General features: G+C 39.0%; 1 protein-coding gene across 2 annotated transcripts in view; it reads right to left on the bottom strand.

The window, feature by feature from the left end:
• Window positions 1–915: 915 nt before the first annotated feature.
• LOC105470246 (oxysterol binding protein like 11) overlaps window positions 916–24,808 on the bottom strand; it is a 75,182-nt gene continuing 51,289 nt past the window's right edge. For both annotated transcript variants that reach the window (XM_011722043.3, XM_071092326.1), the window contains exons 9-13: window positions 23,903–24,401; window positions 18,501–18,687; window positions 10,198–10,380; window positions 3,589–3,742; window positions 916–2,630 (exon numbers count right to left, since the gene is read on the bottom strand). In XM_011722043.3, the coding sequence (XP_011720345.1) occupies window positions 2,565–2,630; window positions 3,589–3,742; window positions 10,198–10,380; window positions 18,501–18,687; window positions 23,903–24,401 (1,089 nt within the window). In that variant the 3' untranslated portion in view covers window positions 916–2,564. The remainder of the gene's footprint in view (window positions 2,631–3,588; window positions 3,743–10,197; window positions 10,381–18,500; window positions 18,688–23,902; window positions 24,402–24,808) is intronic.

Genomic DNA, 24,808 nt, shown 5'->3' with positions numbered 1-24,808 from the left:
CTCATGGTAGTGAGTAAGTCTCATGAGATCTCATGGTTTTATCAGTGGTTTCCACTTTTGCATCTTCATTTTCTCTTGCTGCCACCATGTAAGAAGTGCCTTTCGCCTCCCACCATGATTCTGAGGCCTCCCCAGCTGTGTGGAACTCTTAAGTCCAATTAAACCTCTTTTTCTTCCCAGCTTTGGGCATGTCTTTATCAACAGTGTGAAAGCGGATAAATACAGCACTCAAACATTCAAATGAAACAAAAATCTCTGGTTTCATTTTATTTTTTAAAATTTTTATTTATTTCTTTTTAAAAGGCTAATTAAGTTAAGCAGTGGGAGCAGAGAAGGAACAAAGAAATCTGTAACTGTGGCTGGGCGCAGTACCTCACACCTGTAATCTCAGTACTTTGGGAGGCTGAGGTGGGCGGATTGCTTGAGTTCAGGAATTCAAGACTAGTCTGGGCAACATAGCGAGATCCAGTCTACACAAACAGTACAAAAATCAGCTGGGTACGTTGGTGTGTGCGTGTAGTCTCAGATACTTGGGAGGGTGAAGTGGGATGACTGGTTTAGTCTGGGAGGTCAGGACTGCAGTGAGCAATGCACTGTACTCCATCCTGGGCGACAGAGTCAGACTCTGCCTCACAATAAACAAAATAAGAAATCTGTAATTGGTTGTGATCAATTAGTTGTAAATGCCACTGCATGCAGATCAGCCTAGTTTCATTTTATATTCTTCTTCTATCTCCAGAATATTTAAAAGTTAAAACACTTCGATTTTTAGAAACTCTCATTAAATTTACCACCTAGCTGAAGATTCCTGAAGGACTTAAACAGAAAATCAATATCCCTCTAAAATGAACAGGGCAATAACTCTACTGAATATTAACTTTCTATTTCTCTCCATTCATAAAAGAGACGGAAGCATCATTGTTCTCTAGTTTTATTATTTGTCAATTTTCCCAACACAGGAACTATAACTCATTCTGAGATTTTTTCAGTGCATTTCACAGCAAAAATGAACAAGGGAATCATTAAAATTGTTGTACACAAACCAACTTTTTCTTATAATTTACAATTTGTTGAAAAAATTATTGTTTTGCTGTTTTCATCCTACTAACCTCTTTAACAGAACACAATTTATCAGAGCACAAAGCTTAAACTTTTTATGATGATGCAACAGACACAGCCTCCTACAATGGCTGATAAACAACAGGTATGTTACACACACTGATTGGAAGACCATATCCGAAAAAACAGAGTAAGGCACCACTCTTGGGAAATTAAGGTAGCTTGCAGTAACAAGTGTTGAGCACCGTAATAAGTAGGTGCTCAATAAATACATGAATGAATGATGAAAGCCATAATTAGCTCTATTCTTTTAATTGCCAGCAATTCTTCAACCTCCACAAAAGACTTATTTAAAAACAGATTTGTACCTGAATACAACTTCCTGATCTTTTTTTCCTGATACCTTTTAATTTCATACTGTTTCTTTAGCATTTAAGTTTCCTCAAAAAATAAAAAACAAAACCATACCTTACATGTGCATTCAGTTACACATATAAGTTCTGAATTACTGACAAGTATGAATAGAATCATTTATTTTAATTTTTAACAGAGGTAAAATAAAGCATACTTATCCAAAGGGATAACACGTAATACTGGATATTAACCTAGAGGTGAAAAAAAAGAAGGAAAAAAGTAACAGTTTTATTTTTTAATATTTGCTATTTTCTTTAATGCCTTAGTTCTGGAGAAAGGCTAAAATCTCATCATATTGACATGAACACATTTTTAAAAATTGTCTCTCAACTGTAATATTTAATAAAACTAGGTACTGAAAAATGTTCTGAAATTTTTCAAGTCAATGTTGTTTTCAAGTATATTAAAATGTTCAGAAGAAAAAATTCTCCATGGTTATAATTCTGATCAATCTATAAATGTACTTTTAAAAGAGAGTTCCAACAGAGGTGGATAATGGATAAGTTCCTCAGACACAGGCATACAGTCTTTTTGAAGAAATAGAATGCCTTGTTACCACAACCTGGTTGATTTTTTTTTTTTAACACTGATTTCAGGCACAATGGCTGAATCCACTTCTGGGTCATCTTTCTTCTCCTCTTGGTTGGTTTACAAGAGTAGTGAATACTTCAGTTATGGACAGAAAGAAAGACACAAACTCTGAAACAGAGACTTCACTTTTCACTACAAAGAAATCAAAGTCACTGAGTTCTCATTGTTGTGTGTATCTGCTGCCCCTATGCAAAAATAGGGGATTCAAACTTAATTGTAGGAGCAAGAACTGGATAAAAGATTGATCTACTGATTCAGGTAACAAGTTTTAAGATGGTATTGCTCACATCACATGAACAGGTTGGTAAGAGGTCCACTGCGTTTCTTTACCACTTTGGTCTTGCTTTTGGTATTTCGGTGCCCTAGTAGGTACATTCAGGTTTAGCTAGTTTCAGTCTGCCCAATCAGGAAGCAGGTCACTCAGTGCAATGACTCCATTCTGGGAGGATTTAGGGTAAACAGAGAAGAACCTCATTTGGTCGAGTTTTAGACAGTACGTGTCACTCTGCTGGTTGTGTTGTTGGAATTATTTTCCAAAGTGGTTTATGATAAACCCAGCCATCTCCCTGAAAGAAATAAAATGATAAAGAATCATCCCTCTAATGTTATCAAAATCACTAACCAAAACTAGAAGCAACACCTTTACTGAAATGGAATTCTACTTTCACATTCAAAAAAAAGTTTTTGTGAAAGAACAGTCTTTGTGCTTAAGACATCAAACAATGCCTGTGGTTTAGCTAGGATTCAGGTGAGAAGGTATGGTATCGGAGGGTCTAGTTTGTGACCCATGAACATTTAATTTTGCAAGAACCATTTGTAGCAATTTTGCCAATTTCGCCAAGATGCTACAGACTGAGCCTCACTCACAGAGTTATGGGCAGCAGGCGGAGCACAGAGAAATGATCAGGAAGGTACTAACTGTTCTCCCCATCTCCACTGGCACCCCAGAACTCATTTTTTTTTCTTTTTTTTTTTTTTTCCCCAAGACAGTCTTGCTCTGTCAAGCAGGCTGGAGTGTAGTGGCATAATCTTGCTGCAATCTCTGCCTCCCCGGTTCAAGTAATTCTCCTGCCTCAGCCTCCCAAGTAGCTGGGATTACAGGTGTCCGCCACCACACCCGGCTAATTTTTATATTTTTAGTAGAGATGGGGTTTCACCATGTTGGCCAGGCTGGTCTCAAACTCCTGACCTCATGATCTGCCCGCCTCGGCCTCCCAGAGTGCTGGGATTACAGGCGTGAGCCACCGCGCCCCGCCCCCAGAGCTCATTTTTAATGATATATAGATGTTCTCACTTAGAAACTCTTCTTTCTTAGAATCTGTTTCTGGTATATCTGCTTTTTTTTTTTGGAGGCAGTCTTGCTATAGGTCACCCAGGCTGGTCTCAAAAACAGTTGGTATTTATATACAGCCATCCTACTTTTAAAAATAAAGATGTCTAAGTGATAGCAATTCAACAAAGCCTAGTAAGCTAATGTTCCCACCAAGTAGATACGTTTTTATCTTGAACACATGTATAACATACCTCTTTAGTAAAATATTTTGTTTTCCAAGGTGTGCCTGTTTCCGTACGATGCCTTTCTTCAGTCCTCTGACGTTCTTCCAGGGTATGCTTATGCTCTGTGGCCTTATCAATTTCAGATTCTCTCAGAGAGTCTGTCACATTTTTCCACAATCGCCTGAAATCCAAAAACCACACATTTTACAAGCATTCTTTAAAAGAGATAATTAAATAGTATCAATACCCTCAAAATTACAGTAATTTTATAAAATAACATTTCCTAAATCACATCTACAATGTCATGCTCATGAATTCCAAGAATAATGATACTATGCTGCTGATGGTTATGTCTGGGATGCTGCTCCTTCTGCTTCTTTTTAAATTAAAAATAATTTTTATTTTTCCAGGTTATAAAAGGAGGATTTTTGTTTTTAGAAAACTTAGAAATTAACAAGTAAAAAGATAAGTAAATTTTCAAAGTTGAAATGTAAGCAAGACCAACTGTGCTTCTGGACATGATGAAATAATGGGGAACACATTTATTTTCCTGCCTTCATCAACCAGGAAACAGGCAACATATAGTAAAATAGTGGTTTTCAGATACTGAGCAAAAGGCAGTGCAGGGCAGTGATCCTTGAGAAAGGAAACAAACGAGGGGAGTCCTATGAGTCCTCTAACTCGCTGTCCAGAGTGTTTCTAGGCCACACACAGGGAGAGGGAAGCTTAACAAATCTCAAGCAAAAAAAAAAAAACTGCCACAATTCTTTAGGGAAAGAACTGTTTGTTGAACAAATGGTGCTGGGACAACTAGATATATATGTGAAAAAAGATGTAAGAAGTTAAACATAAAACTACCATACAACCCAGCAATTCCACTCTTGGGTATTTACCCAAGAAAAATGAAAATAAATATCCACACGAAGATTTGTAGGAGAATTTCCACAGCAGTATTATTCATCATTGCCCCCAACTGGAAATGCCCATCAGCTGGTAAATGGATAGGCAAAATGTGATATATCCATACACTGAAATACTATTCAGCAATAAAAAGCAATGAACCACTGATACATGCAATTAATACTTCATGGATGAACCTCAAAAACGTTATACTAAGGAAATAAGCCAGGCATAAGAGATCACACATTGTATGATTTATATGAAATATCCAGAAAAGGCAAATTTATAGAGACAGAAAGTTAGCGGTTCTCTGGGCTGGGGGTAATGGGGATTAACTGTAAATGAACATGAGGGATCTTACGTTAGGATGAAAATACTCTAAAACTGATTTATGGTAATAACTGTACTAAAGAAAGTTACTAAACATCTTTGTTTTTTCTTTTTTCCTTTCTTTCTTCCTCCCTTTCTGCCCTTCCTCCCCACCTCCCTCTTTCTCTTCTGTTCTCTTTTCTTTTTTTGAGACAGGGTCTCACCATCACCCAGGTTGGAGTGCACAGTGTCACCATCTCAGCTCACTGCAACCTCTGCCTCCTGGACTCAAGCAATTCTCCTGCCTTTCTTGAGTAGCTGGGACTATAGGCATGCACCACCATGCCCAGCTAATTTTTGTATTTTGAGTACAGACAGGGTTTCACCATGTTGGCCAGGCTGGTCTCGAACGCCTGACCTCAAATGACCCGCCCACCTCAGCCTCCCAAAGTGCTGGATAGTATGCCACAGGTCTTATAGTTCAAAGCCTTAAGGCTACATATGTATCTTAATGGCTCCAAAAGGTTTCCTAACACATTTCTGATACACATATCAGATGGCTCAAACATAAAAATGAATTTATAAGGAATTCTCCACAAATAATAAAGACATTAAAACAAAAAAAATCAAGACATAACAATCCTAAAGATAAATGCCTGCCCTAATAACAAAACTTCTAATAAAATGAAGTAACAACTTGCAGAACTACAAAGTAAAATATTCAATTGTAATTGGTAATTTTAATAACCAATTTCAATAACTAAACTCAACTGATAGAATAAATGCACAGAAAATCTGTAAGACTACAGAAGACTAGAAAAATACTGTCAACTCATTTGACCTGACACTTATAGAACACACTCACCTCAGCCTCCTGAGTAGCTGGGATTACAGGCACATGCCACCACATCCAGCTAATTTTTATATTTTTTGTGGAGAGAGAGAGTTTTGCCATGTTACCCAGGCTAGCCTCAAACTCTGAGGCTCAAGAATACACATTCGTGTCAAGTTGCACATGAAACATTTACCAAGGCCAGGCGTGGTGGCTCATGAATAATTCTAGCACTTTGGGAGGCCGACGTGAGTGGATTACTTGAGGCTGAGTTCGAGACCAGCTTGGCCAACATGGTGAAACCCCATCCCTACTAAAAATATTAAAAAATTAGCTGCGTGTGGTGGTGCATGCTTATAGTCCCAGCTACTCGGGAGACTGAGGCATGAGAATTGCTTGAACCAGGGAAATGGAGGTTGCAGTGAGCCGAGACTGCACCACCGCACTCCAGCCTGGGCAACAGAGTGAGACACTACTTTGCCTCCAAAAATAAAAATATGAAAAAAAGAAACATTTACCAAGACAGAACATATTCAGAGTCATTAAATCTAAATAAATTTAAAGAATTAAAATCATACAAAGTATATTTTTGACCAAAATGAAACTAAGTTAGAAATGAATAATGGAAAGATGGCTGGAAAATCTCTAAACATTTAGAAATTATCAACACTTTGGAAATAAGTTCATGAGTTAAAAAATAAAACCCGCAAAAGAAATCAGAAAATACTTTGAAATGAAAACACATAAAAAGTCATTGGAGAGAAATAAAGCAGTCCTCAGAGGAAAATCTATAGCATTAAACATTTAGAAAAAAAAAATTGATGAGCTAAACCAGGGATCAAACTATGGCCCACAGCCCATTTTTGTAAATAAATTTTTATTGCAACATAACAGTGTCTCACCATTGACTTATTGTCTATGGATGTTTCATGCTACAAGGGCAGAGTTGAGTAGCTGTGGCAGGGGCTATTTGATCCACTAAGGCTAAAATATTAATTGACTGGCCTTTTACAAAAAAGTTTGCTGACCCCTGACCTAAGCTTCTATTGTAAGAAATTAGGAAAAAAAAAAAAAAAAAGCAAATGATTTACAATATAAGGAGAAAAAATGAAATTTTATAAAAGAGCAACATTCAGTGAGAAAGAAAACACAAACAGACTAAATCAGTGAAGCCCATACCTGGTTCTTTGCATAAAATTAATAAACTTAGTCACACTGATGAGAAAAAAGGTATTACAAATATAAGGAATAAGTATGGGGACATCACTACAGATCCTACACAGATAAAAAAATCAGGTAATATTAAGAACTACATGACAATAAATTTGACACATTAGCTGAAATGAACCAACTCCTTGAAAAACTACCAAAGCTCACTGAAAAAACAGAAAACCTTAACAGTGCTATATGTTAAACATATGTAATTTGTAATTCAAAACCTTCCCCTAAAGAAAACAGAGCAATATCCCTCATGTATATAGAAACTATAAAATTCATTACAAAATTTTAGCAAATAATATTCAGAAGCATCTCTTTTTTTTTTTTCTGAGACAGAGTCTGGCTCTGTCACCCAGGCTGGAGTGCAGTGGCGCAATCTTGGTTCACTGCAACCTCCACCTCCTGGGTTCAAGCAATTCTCATGCCTCAGCCTCCCAAGTAGCCGGAACTACAGGTACATGCCACCACACCCGAGTGAATTTTGTATTTTTAGTAGAGACACCCAGCTGATTTTTGTATTTTAAGTAGAGACGCCTGGCTGATTTTTGTATTTTTAGTAGAGACGCCAGGCTGATTTTTGTATTTTTAGTAGAGATGGGGTTTCACCATGCTGGCCAGGTTGGTCTTAAACTCCTGACCTCAAGTGACACACCCGCCTTGGCCTCCCAACATGCTGGGTTTATAGGCGTGAGTCACCACACTGGCCCAGAAGCATCTCTTTATCTGCCCATACATTCAGTCTGTGGTGATATACTGCTTTAAAGTATATATAGGAAAAATCTGGGCCAGGCATGGTGGCTCACACATGTAATTCCAGCACTTTGGGAGGCTGAGGTGGGCAGATCACCTGAGGTCAGGAGTTCAAGACCAGCCTGACCAACATGGGGAAACCCCATCTCTACTAAAAGTACAAAAAAGTCAGCTGAGCGTGGTGGTGCGCACCTGTAATCCCAGCTACTTGGGAGGCTGAGGCACGAGAATCGCTTGAGCCCAGAAGGCAGAGGTTGCAGTGAGGCGAGATCATGCCACTGCACTCCAACTTGGGTGACAGAATGAGATTCCATCTTAAAAAAAAAAAAAAAAAAAATCTGGCCTCACACAGATACAGTTTGAAAAGAGAAGAATATCTTAACAGATTTTTCAAATAATTCGATTCTTTCATATGTTTCAAAACTCGACAAGTGGTAATTTTAAAAAGCCTAGTTGCAATGTGGAAAATTAAAGAATGTCAATTGTTTTTTCAAATGATTTATATGGAAATCCACTGGTCTAATGTGCATCCTGAATGGATAATTTATCCATGCATGATTCTGTAATATCATGCATTAGTTATCTGAAAAATACTGGTTCATTGAGTTATGCAGATCTTCCAGATGCTGACATATTATACAATATTTTTAAAAATCATATTAAATAATATCAGCGCCAAGTTCACCAGAAAACGAATTGGGAAGTTTTTCAGTTCATGGTGGCAAATAAAATTTTCTAAAATTCTAATTTTGCCTTGAAGCTCAAATTTTATTATTAGTAACATACTGTCAAATTGTTTTTCTTGAAGTGTCATTCACGTCTTTCATTTACAAGAAAAATGTCTACCTAACATTGAAATTAGAATAACCATAGTTTATCATTCTTTTAAGTAAACATCGTATTTCATGAACAAAGTAGTTCTGCTTGTGACTCAAATAATTATACAAGTGCTCTTCCTTCAGATAACGACTATATTTCTTCAGTAGCCAGCACAAATGCTTATTCATATTCCTGATTTGTCATACAGAATACTAATAAGACATGTACTCAGCCAGGCATGGTGGCTCACGCCTGTAATCCCAGCACTTTGGGAGGATGAGATGGGAAGATCACTTGAGGTCAGATGTTCACGACCAGCCTGGCCAACACAGTGAAATCCTGTCTCTACTAAAAATACAAAAAATTAGCCAGGAGTGGTGATTGATGCCTGCAGTCCCAGCTACTCAGGAGGCTGAGGCAGGAGGATCGCTTGAACCCAGGAGGTTGAGGCTGCAGTGAGCTGAGATTACCCGACCACACTCCAGCCTGGGTGACAGAGTGAGACCCTGTCTCAAAAAAAGAAAAAAAAAAAAAAAAAAAAGACATGTACTCTGTAGTCCCAATTTTAAAAAACTAACAATTTGTATTGGTTTTTCAAGGACATCTTAAGAGAAGGTAGCATGCAAGTACATGGCAGTGAAGAATATAATGACTGCTTGTGACATTTGGTGCCACTGCCTAAATTAGTCCTAAGGCCCACCAGTGCTACCCACAGCATTCCTTTTGCACCATCATAAGAACCCACAGAGTGAAAAATGGTAAATAACATCTTAGTACTATTATAAAAAAAATTGTGAACTTGCAGATGCCCTGAGAAGGTCTCAAGGACCCAGCAGGGATCTGCAAAGCAAACTTTGATACCCTCTCCTTAGGATAAATCCCTATAAGAATTCTTTAAAAAATCATTATTGCTGTATTTTTTGACCCACTCTGAATGTTTGATTGTGGACATTTAATCCCTTTCACACCTAGTTAGAAATTGTTTGGTTCCATTTATGTGATCTTAATGTAAGATGTTTAGTGGTTCCCTGTATATATATTTTTTTCTATTTTTAATTGATAGAGTAGAATCCCTCATGACATAAAATTTAAACAGTACAAATAGGAATCTTATAAAAATTAAGTCTCTTTCCTATTCCAGATCCCAGTACTCTTTTCCAGAAGCAACCACTGTCAACACATTTTGGAAGCTGTACCTTATTAACACATATAGATCCACTTTATTTTTCAAGGTCTATGATGCATACTGCCAAAATATCCTCTACGAAGATTGTACTGGTTTAACGTCCAATCAACAGCATGAAAATGCCCATTTGCTCACACCTTTTCCCCAAAGAGTTATTATTGTAAAAACTAATTTGTCTTATTGTTTAATTTGTACCTCTGAATTCTAACTACCCTAAACAATTTTTCATTTCCTTGGTTGACCATTTAAGACGTTCCTATATTTATGCACCACCTCTTTACATCCTTTGCCCAGTTTTTGTATTGGGGTACCTTTTTGTTAATAATTTAACAAAAATTTTTATGATAAAGTTTTTAAGATACACACAGTAATTCTTTCACGGTAAATGTTTTTAATATTTTTGCTCCACTTACAATGTTTGGTTTTTACTAAAATGTGACTGTATATTAAAGAATCTCACAGCTGGCAAAGGGTTTAACATCATATCAGACTAATGCTTTCAATTTACAAAGCTGATGCAAAGTGGTGAAGTGACTTGGCCAAGGTCACCAGTTAGTGAAAAGGCTTAGATTAAGATTCAGAGCATCTGACTCTTTCCTGGATAGATGCAAGGATGACATACCGGGATTCAAACGGATCCTGCTTCTCCAGAGGTCTCACTCTTTTCTTCGTCACTGTCAATTTAGTCAAGTCCACATACTTTGTTTCTCCATTGCTATATGTGAACTCAAGAACACTATTCCATTCCCCTTGCACTTTGCATACCACAGTGTTGGTGATGTTGTGCTTTACTTCAGCTGTAACCCTAGAAGCAGATAGAAAAGAAAGATACACTCTAATAAGTGATACCATGTTTGTTTCTTAGATCTGAAACCCAAGAACACAGCCTGTGAATCCTGTTGAAATTAGTTATATACCTCACTTCAATATGTCAGAGCCAAAGTTAGATTCTTTGTATGTCCTATGACAGCTTCCTTCATAATTTGTTCAATATCAATTTTAGTCTTTAGAAAAAATGCCAGGAGTCAAATCAGAGACTTCATTATCATTAATGTCCAAATGTTATCTTTAAAATGTTTGCTACAAACAAAACTATAATACTAAAACTAAATAGAAATATGAAAAATATCAATATTTTATTTATTACAGTCTAAAAATGTTACAACATGACAATCTATTTAACTATTTTTTACTAGTTAATTCTACTTATTGAAATATTTGGCATCCCTACATTGGAAGTTCTGGATACATCAATCCTATATTAACCTACATAAGCCTAATTTTAAATTTAGAAACCACACAAACCAATAAGAGGTAGAAAAATATAAAAGAATACATTAAAATGTTTAAAATGCTCTTGCCAAAAGAGAAAAATTAAAAGAGCACTGGTCTACAAAAACTATCATTATCACCACAGAACTCAGAGAGACCTTAAACATTACTGCTATTGAAGTTTAATGAAGAGTCACCACAGCCATATATATAAAATAGCTATATATATGGCTGTTTATCAACAGATAGCTGTATTGATGCAGCACAAATACATCAATAGGAACAGGCTAGGAATAGGAACAGGTGTAATTATTATTATTATTATTATTTTTGAGACAGAGTCTCGCTCTGTTGCCTAGGCTGGAGTGCAGTGGTGTGATCTTGGCTCACTGTAACCTCCGCCTCCTGGGTTAAAGTGATTCTCCTGCTTCAGCCTCCCACCTAGCTGGAGTAGCTGGGATTACAGGTATGCGTCACCATGCCCGGCAAATTTTTGTATTTTTAGTAGAGACGGGGTTTCGCCATGTTGGCCAGGCTGGTCTTGAACTCTGACCTCAGGGGATCCGTGTGCCTCGGCCTCCCAAAGTGCTGGGATTACAGGTGTGAGCCACCGTGCTTGGAATGTAGTTATTTTTAGTGAAGTATTTTATGTTCACTCTAGGACACAGATAACAACAGGGTCAGATCAGATAGAGGTTCAGAACTTAGGGAATGATAGGCAAAAGTTAGGGTCTAATCAGTGTACCAGAGAATGTGGCTTATCTAGATTCAAAAGGAAATCCAAAGACCAAAGTCTAGAGGTTCGAGTGACAGTTCAGGAATCCCAAGTAGCATTCGTCCGGCATAAGCTAAGGGAACAAGAAGGACAAAGTGGAATTCAGGGAATCCAGTTTCAGTTTTAAGCAAGCGGTCTGTGAACTCAGCTCAAGGCAGAGGTGTAAGGAGCCCAATAAGCAAATTATTTATAAGCCAGATCTCTGGAATCTAAGAGCAAATCAAACATTCACAATCAAGATTAAGAGTAATTTTATCTACTAAAAATACAAAAAAAAAAGCTGCACATAGTGGCACAGGCCTGTAATCTCAGCTACTCAGGAGGCTGAGGCATGAGAATTGCTTGAACCCGGGAGGCAGAGGTTGCAGTGAGCCAAGATTACACCACTGCACTCCAGTCTGGGTGACAGAGGATGGCTCTGTCTCAAAAAAAAAAAAAAAAAAAAAAAGAGTAGTTGTATAGTTGTAGCTCACTGGACACAAAGAACACCATGACTATCAGTCAACTTGATTACAGCAGGAATGGGAACCCTGGGTTATGTCTCAAAGCATACACACTTAAATAACTGCCCTGGTTTCTTGCCAGCGTGAATGTTTTTTGTGATGTCATTGCATGCTTCCTCTCTGATCCCACTTACCAATATCCTTCCCTTCCTTGAAAATTTATCTCTATCAAACAGGATATGAGGAAGTAACACTGAACATTTATCTAGTCTATTTCCCATCCACATACACCATTCTAAGATAATCAGCTCCTCACTTGATCTTTCTTTTACTACCATCGCACATCTCTCAAGTTACTTTTATCTCTCATAAGGCTTTCCAATGGACAATCTTAGGGACCTGTTCATGACTGCTGGCTATTACAGGGTCCGTATTGTTTAGAACAGCTACACAGCAAAAGCAGCGCGAAGACAAGTGGGGCAGGGGACACGAATCACATATACTACAGGCAGGCCATGAGGAACTTGCAAAGGAGCACAAGGAGGAAGAAGGCCTCATCACTTTGCTTATAACAATTCTTCACAACAGTCTAGGGCAACCAGCACACTTCTTCCGTAAAGGACCAGAAAGTAACTGTCTCAGGATTCTCAGGCCAGACCGTCTCTATTGAAACTACTAAACTTTGTCACTCTAGCATGAAAGCAGACAGAAACAAGTACATGAATGTGCATGACTGTGTTCCAATAAAATTTAATTTACAAAACCAGGTGTCACTAAAGGCTTGAGCTCTTTACTTCCATGCATACAGTCCTTAGGGAACTGATCACACAGTAATATTATTATTGGTTTGCCATCCTTGCCCCTTGCCAAGACTGTAATCTCTTTAACAGGCATGGAATGGGTCTCATCTCTATAGCCCCATTTAGCACTTAGCAGAGTGCCTGATAAACAGTGAGTTTATTGCCTGAATTAATGAATGAGAAAACAAAACCTCAATTATATTATCACTACATAGAATAAGAGTGAGCAAAAGCATACATACACAAGAGGATGCCAGTGTGTGCGTGGAGGGGGAGTTAACATTTTTTGAACATTTAAAATATGCTGGGCATTTTACATAAATTATTTGCCAAGCCTTGTGACTATCCCATTTCTGTAGATGAAGAAACTAAGGCTCAAAAATTTAGGTAAGGTGCCCCAAATCTCTCTCTCTCTCTCTCATTATTTGTTTTGGACAGTCCTGCTATGTCACCCAGGCTGGACTTCAGTGGTGAAATCATGGCTTACTGCAGCCTTGACCACTTAGGATCAAGCCATCCATCTGCCTCAACCTCCTGAGCAGCTGGAACTACAGCCATGTGCCATCATGCTCAGCTAACTTTTTAATTTTTATTCTTGTAGAAAATGGGTCTCACTACGTTGCCCAGGCTGGTATTAAACTCCTGGGTTCAAGCGATCCTCCCACCTCAGCTTCCCAAAGTGCTGGGATTAGAGGCATGAGCCACTGTACCCGGCCCCCAAATCTTGTAGTTAGTAAAATAATAGAGTCAGGATTTGAATACATGTCTAAAGGACTCCAAAGTCCGGTTCTTCCCAACACTTCTAGGTACAAATTTCCTTAAAACAACTTGACCTGAGGTCTGACATTACCATTATTTTGTAGCTATGATATACAAATAAAAAATTAGGTACTTCAGAGAAACATTTTATAGTACAAAGGGAAATTGAGAAAATAACCCAAAGAAATAAAATTCTGCTCCAATTCAAATTTGTCATTCTGCTTACATGCAGCAGCATGAAGAAACAGACTTCCTGCATAAACAGAAGATACAAAGGCGGAGCTTAGGAATTTGGAATTTAGGAAGTAAAAGCTTGTACCAAACTACCATAAGAAAGGTATATTTAAAAAGTTATGCCAATGATTAACACAAGGCAAAATAAGTTAGGTTATGGAAAGCGATTCTTTTTTTTTTTTTTTGAGACGCAGTTCCCTTCTTGTAGAGTGCAATGGTGTGATCTCGGCTTGGCACAATCTCAGCTCACGGCAACCTCTACTATTCCAGCTATTCTTCTGCCCCAGCCTCCCAAGTAGCTGGGATTATAGGCCTGTGCCACCACGCTCCGCTAATTTTGTATTTTTAGTAGAGACGGGGTTTCTCCATGTTGGTCAGGCTGGTCTTGAACTCCCAACCTCAGGTGATCCACCCATCTCAGCCTCTCAAAGTGCTGGGATTACAGGCGTGAGCCACCATGCCTAGCCAAAAGTGATTCTTAATCTTAGGGAAATTCTGAAATACTTGATAATTCTTTAAAAGCTGTCTGGTAAGAGTAGAAAGGAAATGGTTATTGAATCAGATAGATCAGTTCTGTTGAAGGTCTTAAAGAGTCTCAATTTTCTCATCTATAAAACTAATACCTTTCCCTCATGGGGCTAGTAAGATTTTTTTTTTTTTTTTTTTGAGACAGTCTCCCTCTGTCACCCAGGCTGGAGTGCAGTGGCGTAATCTCAGCTCACTGCAACCTCCACCTCCCGGGTTCAAGCAATTCTCATGTCTCAGCCTCCTAAGTAGCTGGGATTACAGGTGCATGCCACCACGCCCAGCTAATGTCTGTATTTTTAGTAGAGACAGGGTTTCTCCATGTTGCCCAGGCTGGTCTTGAACTCCTGACCTCAGGTGATCCACCCGACTCGGCCTCCCAAAGTACTAAGATTACAGGCATGAGCCACAGCCTCCCAAAGTGTTGGGATTACAGGCGTGAGCTACCGTGCCTGGTCAAGAATGGTTTTTAGAAGCAATTTTACCAAATGGTTAATTATATCCTATAAAAAACAGTTATATAAATGTTGCCAAAACCAAACTTAAATATTCAAAAATAAGATATTAAATAATTCCCTTTAACAGGTTAAGGTACTGGCTTCTTGTGGTTACTATCTAGGTGCTGATATCTTAACCATCAGGCAAGTTCTCCAAATCTAAGTCAAATTCTGGATCCTTTATGACTGAGGCAATTGAAAGGCTGTCTTAAAGATAAAAAATATTTCTAACACAGAAATCTAAGATTTCAACAAAGCACTTGCCTAGGATTTGAGCGGATCAGAATGTTCTCCTTGATAAAAACTTTGCCTCTCTCCACAACTCAGGCTTATGGAGATGAGATGGCCCTATATGCAGGTGAGAACGCAATTAAAATTTTACTTTCAAAGAAAAAAAAGGTTTCTTGACCAAATCTACAATATCTCAAGTATGTACATCTTGTATCAATAAATGACATAGAATACAGAATATGCTGCCCTTAAGATAGTTAGCAAAGAGCTAAATCTTACATTGTTGTCCCATTCATCTCTAAGGTGAGAATTGATAAATAGTAAAACATATCCTTTCTCGCTTTTTTAAAAACTTGACAAGTCAGCCTTTTAGATTTCCTAGATCCTGTCTCTAAGAGCTCCCTGAGATACCAGAAAACCACTGGTTATGTTAACTTAGCTTCAAATAGAAAATATTTTATTGACTGAAAGTTAGCTTTGGGTTTCACTGATGGTATATATAAAAAATTCACATGAAGCGTAATTACATTTTATGGAGAGCTACTGAAGAAGATACTGTCTATTATGTTACTCGATGTCACTATGTAAGGACACATGCAACAAATCCCTTTAGAATTTAGTGCCAGGAAAATAGTTTATCTTGAAAAAGTGATATGCTTCCTTTATCAGACACTGGGAAGTATGTTAAGCATCATGTTTCTTTATTTGCTTTAACAGACGAATCAAAACTAAAAATTGATTTTTTAGCTATAGTAATCATCTAATCCTAGCTTCACAGTACCATTGTCCTTACCCATCTTTATGGTATTATGACAGACTTTATTTTTAACTATTATATACAAGTTTTTCCTAAAAGCCTTACAAATGCTTTCCAAAAATAGTATCCTGGATTATAATCTCAGACTGAAAGCTTCTTGCAGGCAAAGTTAGTTTTTATTTTTATTTCTCTGTATCTCTAGTATGCAGAAAAGTTATAATGTGTATATACATATATATATATACACACACACACACACACACACACACATCTACATATCCTAAAATCTTTATGATATTACACCACGCACTATATATATAGGCACCCTAAAGTGAGTGTGGAAAATGGGAACAGAAGGTGGACATGATAATGGGGAATAGTTAAGTAGGCTCACTTGGCTGCATCAGAGATAGATGTGGAAAATGAGGGAGTAAGGGAAGACAGGTAGAATATAATATATTTATACCAAATGCAGACAGCAGATAATGTGTCTGTCCCAACTGCAGAGAGCAGTTAAAAAAAACTAGGCTATGTTTGAGGAAGGAGGCATGAGCATTAAATAAAGACATGGAGAAGACCTTAGTTATAATAATCTGTAAGCACAAAGAAGAAAAGGTGTCAAGAATAAGAAATTTGGCTGAGCATGGTGGCTCACGCCTGTAATCTTGACTCTTTGGGAAGCCAAGGATTGCTTGAGCCCAGAAGTTCAAAACCAGCCTGAGCAACATAGGGAGATCCTGTCTCTTAAAAAAAAAAAAAAAAAAAAAAAAGAGGCCGGGCGCGGTGGCTCAAGCCTGTAATCCCAGCACTTTGGGAGGCCGAGACCGGCGGATCACGAGGTCAGGAGATCGAGACCATCCTGGCTAACCCAGTGAAACCCCATCTCTACTAAAAAATACAAAAAACTAGCCGGGCGAGGTGGCGGGCGCCTGTAGTCCCAGCTACTCGGGAGGCTGAGGCAGAAGAATGGCGTGAACCCGGGAGGCGGAGCTTGCAGTGAGCTGAGATCCGGCCACTGCACTCCAGCCTGGGCGACAGACCGAGACTCCATCTCAAAAAAAAAAAAAAAAAAAAAGAATTCCCTTTTTTTTTTTTTTTTAAAGACAGAGTCCTGTTCTGTCACCCACGCTGGAGCACAGTGGCACGATCACGGCTCATTGCAACCTCTGCCTCCCAGGTTCAAGCAATTCTCCTGCCTCAGCCTCCTGTGGCATCACAGGCACCTTCCACCACACCCGGTCAATTTTTTTTTTTTTTTTTGAGATGGAGTTTCACTCGTCACCCCGGCTGGAGTACAGTGGCGCAACCTCAGCTCACTGCAACCTCTGCCTACTGGATTCAAGCAATCCTCCAGCCTAGCCACCTGACTAGCTGGGATTACAGGCATGCACCACCATACCCAGCTAATTTTGTATTTTTAGTAGAGACGGCGTCTCGCCATTTTGGCTAGGCTGGTCTCGAACTCCTGACCTCAGGTGATCCACCCATGACTAAAAAATCACAAGTGACTAAGAAATACAAATATTCCCCGGGTGTGGTGGCTCCCAGCACTTTGGAAGGTTGAGGCAGGCAGATCACGGGAGGCCAGGAGTTCGAGACCAGCCTGGCCAACATGGTGAAAGCCCATCTCAACTAAAAATACAAAAAGTAGCCAGGCATGGTGGCACATGCCTATAATCACAGCTACTTGGGAGGCTGAGGCACAAAAATTGCTTGAACCCAGGAGGTGGTTGCAAGGAGCCAAGATCGTGCCACTGCACTCCAGCCTAGGCGACAGAGTGAGACTCTGTCTCAAAAAAACAAATGACAAAAAAAGAAATACATCAGTATCATTGAAAATAAGAAGTGCTGGATCTGGAAATGTATCACTGCAAGTTGCTTCCACCTAAGCATCTACTGAAACACATACACTGGCTTTAATCATTGTGCTTCCTGAACCATTCTTCAAGATTAGATATATTTCCACCCTAACTTGTAGCTATAGCTGCCTTCACTGAGGTCCAGATCCAAATCTGTATCCCTTAAAGGCAGAATTGGGCCAGAGACTACAAGTTCATTTGTTAGAAATTCTATTGTGCCAGGCGCGGTGGCTCAAGCCTGTAATCCCAGCACTTTGGGAGGCCGAGACGGGCGGATCACAAGGTCAGGAGATCGAGACCATCCTGGCTAACACGGTGAAACCCCGTCTCTACTAAAAAATACAAAAACTAGCCGGGCGAGGTGGCGGACGCCTGTAGTCCCAGCTACTCGGGAGGCTGAGGCAGGAGAATGGCGTGAACCCGGGAGGTGGAGCTTGCAGTGAGCTGAGATCCGGCCACTGCACTCCAGTCTGGGCGACACAGGGAGACTCTGTCTCAACAAAAAAAAAAAAAAAAAAAAAAAAAGAAATTCTATTGTAAAGCTCACTAGTTACTTCATCTGGAAAATTTTTAAGAGTAGATATCTTAATGTTGCTACTTTTAAAAATAGAGCATGATATTCAGAATGCCTTAAAAGATGAAATATTTTAAACAAGAAATACACATGAATACAAATCCAACTTCACATAAAACAGAGCAGAAAAAGAATAAGGAGTTGTAATACAAAATCAAAATGGAAGAATAAGAACGAGATATCATTAAAATGTGCTTACCGATGCAGTTTGCCACCATAAAATGGCTTGGTATGAAAAGTGATGCTGGCTGAATATCCAGTTTTTGCACAGTTGACACTGACTTTGCCACCCAGTTCTACCCAAGGAACAGTCAAAATTGACCGAGCATATGCACAAGGTAGAGAAAATGTGTACTCTTCTCCATGCTCCAACAGACTAAGGATACCTGAATGTGAAAACATGAGGGTGGTTAACATCTTTTTAAAGAAACAGCTACCAAAAAAATCCATATTAATTTTTTTCCTGTCTAGTAAATAAGCATCATTATTTTTCCTAATCTTCATTTAACTTTCATAAAACTGACTTCATTTATAACTATATCTGACAATAGTACCAGGCAATAGTGAATCAGGTTTATTTTCACTATGGCCTTTCTGTCAATTTGAGGTTCGTGGGTCCAGTAAATGTTACAGTGGAAACATTTCAAGGGTTTCCTCCAATGCTTCTAATATATATATATTTTTTTTGAAGATGGAGTTTTGTGCTTGTTGCCCAGGCTGGAGTGCAGTGGCGTGATCTTGGCTCACTGCAACTTCTGACTCCCAAGTCAAACGATTCTCCTGCCTCAGCCTCCCGAGTAGCTGGTATTACAGGTGCCCACCACCATGCCTGGCTAATTTTTTTTGCATTTTTAGTGGAGATGGGGTTTCACCATGTTGGCCAGGCTGGTCTCGAACTCCTGACCTGAGGTGATCCACCTGCTTTGGCCTCCCAAAATGCTGTGATTACAGGCATGAGCCACTGTGCCTGGCCCTTAAAAATAATTTTTTTAAAAAGGCCTTCAGTCAGAGTTTAAGACAATGGTATGCTAAAATTTTATCATTAGTATGAATAACTTTTTAGCAGTTTGGGAATAACTAGATGTTCAATGTTATTAAGTCACAGACATTGATCTAAGACAGTATAATGGGAAAAAATTGTTCTTCATTCTATTGTATGTATATTAAGAAAGAAAAGATGTTGTTTGATTATAAAAAACTATGGTCATAATAATTTTGTTTGCCAAATTATAAAATATTTATGGTGAAGCTAGAAGAGGTAACAGTGGTGGTTTTCAAACAAATGTTATTCTACTGGAGAAAGGCGCCTGTTCCATATTAAGTGATGCTAATTAAAGATGGTTTAAAAGGTTTTATAAAAAGGGGACTACATTAACGAATAATCACTCTATACTAGATAATTAAGGGATACTAAGGATACTCAAGCTACATTACTAACCTTCTAAACTCATTACCTGTGTCATCAACAGACCACATATTGAAGTGGATATGTACTACTAGTCCAAACGTTTATGGCATCTCCCTTTTAATAAATGCTCGTTAAGCACTCACTTCTTAATGTTCACAAATAAGGGGACGTGTTTAAATATTTTAATATAGTCAATTTTTAGGATATGCGAAGAGACAAAATGAGATTCTAAAGTAGCCTACATAAAGCAACATCAACTATTTTTTTTTGTATTGCTCTTAGTCTTCACAAAGGGCAACAATAAATTAAGGTTTATTGAACCATTTCATAAAATACATGGTTCTGGCTATAATATATTTATACATAATGAGAGCTATCAGATGACAGACAACATACTTGTATATATTTTAAGTCTTTTTTTTTTTGAGACGGAGTTTCACTCTTGATGCCCAGGCTGGAGTGCAATGGCACAACCTCGGCTCACTGTAACCTCTGCCTCCCAGGTTCAAGCGATTATCCTGCCTCAGCCTCCCAAGTAGCTGGGATTACAGGCACCCGCCACCACACCTGACTACTTTTTTTGTATTTTTAGTAGAGACAGAGTTTCACCATGTTGGCCAGGCTGGTCTTGAATTCCTGAACTCAGGTGATCCACCCACCTCGGCCTCCCAAAGTGCTGGGATTACAGGCATGAGCCACCGCACCCAGCACCATTCCTGATTTTTACTTACTTTCTGTTGCGGATATCGATAACCATTTAATTTCCAATATATTCCACTAATATATAGCAGCACAATAAAAAATTATTTACATACCTCCTTTATAATTAAAGCATGGTTAAGATATGAATGCTTTTCTCCATTTCTTTTTTAAAAAATTTTACATTTGAGACAAGGTCCTCCTCTGTCACGCAGCTGGTGTGCAGTGGCACCATCACGGCTCACTGCTGCCTCAATTTCCCGAGCTCAAGTGATCCTGCCACCTCAGTCTCCCAAGTACCTGGGATTATAGAAGCAAGCCACCATGCCCAGTTAATTTTTTTAAATTTACTTTTGCAGAGATAGGCTCTCATTATGTTGCCCAGTCTGGTCTCCAACTCCTGGGCTCAAGCTATCCTTCCACTTTAGCCCAGCGAAGTACTGAGATTACAGATGTGAGCCACTGTGCTCAGCTTTTCTTCACTTCTTGAAGTATTTCCTTTCTTGTAGTGTGAGAGGCTACCATTCCCAGATTCTTACTGTTACATGAACTGGTAAGACTAACTGTCCTTTGGAAGAGTGTCAAAGAATATGATTCTAAATGTGTCGATTCCTTAACCTTTATGACCTTAGACATGTCTCATCACCTCTAGACTTTTTTCTTTCACTTATAAAATAAGCAAATTGATCTATGAAGTGCTTAAGGCTAATGTTATGGAGTTTATAACGAAGGGTAGCAAACTTTTTTTTTTTTTTTTTTTTTTTTGAGACGGAGTCTCGCTCTGCCGCCCAGGCTGGAGTGCAGTGGCCGGATCTCAGCTCACTGCAAGCTCTGCCTCCCGGGTTCACGCCATTCTCCTGCCTCAGCCTCCCGAGTAGCTGGGACTACAGGCGCCCGCCACCTCGCCCGGCTAGTTTTTTTTGTATTTTTTAGTAGAGACGGGGTTTCACCGGGTTAGCCAGGATGGTCTCGATCTCCTGACCTCGTGATCCGCCCGTCTCGGCCTCCCAAAGTGCTGGGATTACAGGCTTGAGCCACCGCGCTCGGCCAAACTTTTTTTTTTAAACTAATAAAATATGAATGATTTCAGCTGGGTGTAGTGGCTCACTTGAGCTCACAAGTTTGAGACCAGCCTGGGCAACATGGCAAAATCTCTTCTCTACAAAAAAATACAAAAATTAGTTGGGCATGGTGGTGCATGCCTGTAATCCCAGCTACTGTGGAAGCTGGGGTGGGAGGATGGCCTAAGCCTGGGAGGCAGAGATTGCAGTGAGCCGAGATGGCCCCACTGCACTTCAACCTGGGTGACACAGCTACACAACGTCACACACACACACACACACACACACACACACACACACGAGAGAGTACTTTCTAATGTTATAAAAGTTGTAATTAACTTGAAATATTATTTGGAAATTGGTAAGACATACTACAACAGAACTTAAAAATGGGGAAAACTGAAAAAGAGGATATTTTCTTCATAATGACTAAAACACAATCTCAAAATATTAGAGTGACAGGCTTAAATGCTGCCATGCTTACATTGTAAAATGACATTCAGAGCAAAGTGTTCTTTGCATAAGCATTTTCCTTTAACATAAAAGTGGTAGTTTTTTTCCTGTCATTATATTTTCATTAACTCTTCAATAATTTCTGTGGAGATTTTTGTTTTTGTTTCATATTCTTGGTCAAAAAACACTGTATTTCCAAAAATAATTTTTTACAATCTTCTGATGAAGTAGAATTAAATTTTATCAGTATGTATTTTTAAATATTCTATGAATAGCACCTAAATATTCTATGAATAGTACCTCTGGCCTCCATCTCCTAAAGTGCTGATATTACAGGCTAATGCCTGGAGGTAGAGGCCAAAAGATCACTTGAGCCCAGGAGGAGTTCATGACCAGCCTGGGCAACATATTGAGACCCTGTCTCTAAAAAGAAAAATAAAAAAAATTAGCCTAGCATGGTGGTGCATGCCTGTAGTCCTAGCTACTTGGGAGGCTGAGGCAGGAGGATGGCTTGAGCCGAGTAGGTCAAGGCTGCAGTTAGTTATGACTATGCTACTGCACTTCAGCCTGGGCAACAGAGCAAGACCCTGTTTCTTTTTTTTTTTTTTTTTTTTTGAGACGGAGTCTGGCTCTGTCACCCAGGCTGGAGTGCAGTGGCCGGATCTCAGCTCACTGCAAGCTCCGCCTCCCGGGTTCACACCATTCTCCTGCCTCAGCCTCCTGAGTAGCTGGGACTACAGGCGCCCGCCACCTCGCCCGGCTAGTTTTTTTGTATTTTTTTTTTTAGTAGAGACGGGGTTTCATCATGATAGCCAGGATGGTCTCGACCTCCTGACCTCGTGATCCGCCTGTCTTGGCCTCCCAAAGTGCTGGGATTACAGGCTTGAGCCACCGCGCCCGGCCAAGACCCTGTTTCTTAAAAAAAAAAAAAAAAAAAAAAAAATACATTAAAAAAAAAGATTTACCTATTTTTTTGTGATTTTTATAATAATAAAAATTTGGGACCAACCTCAATGTCCAAATAAAGGGAAATGTTTAAATAAAAGATGGAAAATATATTTCATAGAATATTATGCAGTCATTAAAATGTTTTATTAATGACATGAGAAAACAAATATATTTAATTAAAAAGCAGGACACAAAACTATATATATTATTAATTCTAATTTTATAAGGCTAAAAGTCCTAATATACACACACAGAAAAAGTATAAAATATTAAATTTTATATATATATATGGATGCAGGCATTACAGAAGCTTTTATTTTCTGCTTTGTACTTTTCTAGTTTTCTAAATATTTGATAAGAAATACTTAAAATCGCCAGGCACGGTGGCTCATGCCTGTAATCCCATCACTTTGGGAGGCCGAGGCGGGTGGATCATCAGAGGTCAGGAATTTGAGACCAGCCTAACCAACATGGTGAAACCCCGTCTCTACTAACAACACAAAAATTAGCTGGGTGTGGTGGCATGGTGGCAGGCGCCTGTAATCCCAGCTACTCATGAGTCTGAGGCAGAAGAATTGCTTGAACCTGGGAGGCAGAGGTTGCAGTGAGCTGAGATCGCGCCACTGCACTCCAGCCTGGGCGACAGAGTGAGACTCCATCTCAAAAAAAAGAAAAGAAAGGAAATATTTAAAATCAGAAAAAAATAATTTAAAAAGAGAATTTACATTAGTTCATAGATATACTCCTCCCATCCCCCCCAAGAAGCATTCTGGAACACTCTAGGAATTGGAGCTAAAAATTAACTTAACATTTTAAACTTATAGTTAATATTTATCTAGGGTTCCTAAATTTAAGATTGTAGTTTGATATTAAAAATTGTAAAACAGGCACTTGACCTTCACGTGCCTGCTTGGGTTTCTTCCAAACGAACTATCCTTTCTTTCCTGTTCTAAAGCCTTTTTAAATAAACTTTCATTCCTGCTTGAAAAAAAAAAAATATATATATATATGTAAAATAATTTTTCTACTTACCTTCTCCAACCATTGTCACGCCTATTGACATGCCTAAGAACTTGCTCTTAGTCCAGACATGCGCGTTTACACACATCTTCCTCTCTGTACATTCTGCATAAAATCCTGAGACTGGAGGATGATGAGAAACCTGCTCAGCAACAAATCTGACTGTATAACAGTCTGCTCCCACCTGGTTCAAAGACTCCTCCGATAAAGGAGCATGATTTGTGACTCCCTGGGTGGAAGAACTGCTAAAAACACTGGATGCTACCTCGCTTTTTGGCATCCTCCAGGAACAGTGAAATGTTTCTCCAATGATAGGATTGTATGGTTTTTTAGCAATGGCTCCCTTACGGCCTTCATGAAATGAGGTAAGGTAGTACTCAACAAAGCGAATCATTCTGTCCTCAGCTGTGGCTCCATTAGTGATGGCTATAAATAGGTCTGGATGAGACATAAAGTCTGCATACATTTCCAGCAAGGAACGCTTCTCTAGGATAAATGTAGGAAGCACCACCTAAAACAACAACGACAATCAATGAAAGAGGGGAAATTTAATCCATGTGTAGCATATCTGTAGACAACTGTTCTCTCTCTGAAAACATTTCATTCTAGATGGGTATTAAAAACAAAGTCATAAAGAAAAAGTGTTTAGTCACATTAAAAAATAAGCATTCTTGGCCAGGCACAGGGTCTCATGCCTATAATCACAGCACTTTGGGAGGCCAAGTTGGGAGGACTGTTTCAGCACAGTAGTTCGAGACCAGCCGAGGCAACATAGTGGAACCCTGTCTCTATAAAAGATACGAAAATTAGCTGGGCATGGTGCCTTGTGCCTGTAGTCCCAGCTGCTCAGGAGGCTGAGGTGGGAGGATCACTTGAGCCTGGGAGGTCGAGGCTACGATAAGCCATGACTGTGCCACT

This window comes from Macaca nemestrina, chromosome 2 (assembly GCF_043159975.1).
Source record: "Macaca nemestrina isolate mMacNem1 chromosome 2, mMacNem.hap1, whole genome shotgun sequence".
In the NCBI taxonomy this organism is placed as follows: domain Eukaryota; kingdom Metazoa; phylum Chordata; class Mammalia; order Primates; family Cercopithecidae; genus Macaca; species Macaca nemestrina.
This window is presented reverse-complemented; position numbering and strand designations above follow the sequence as displayed.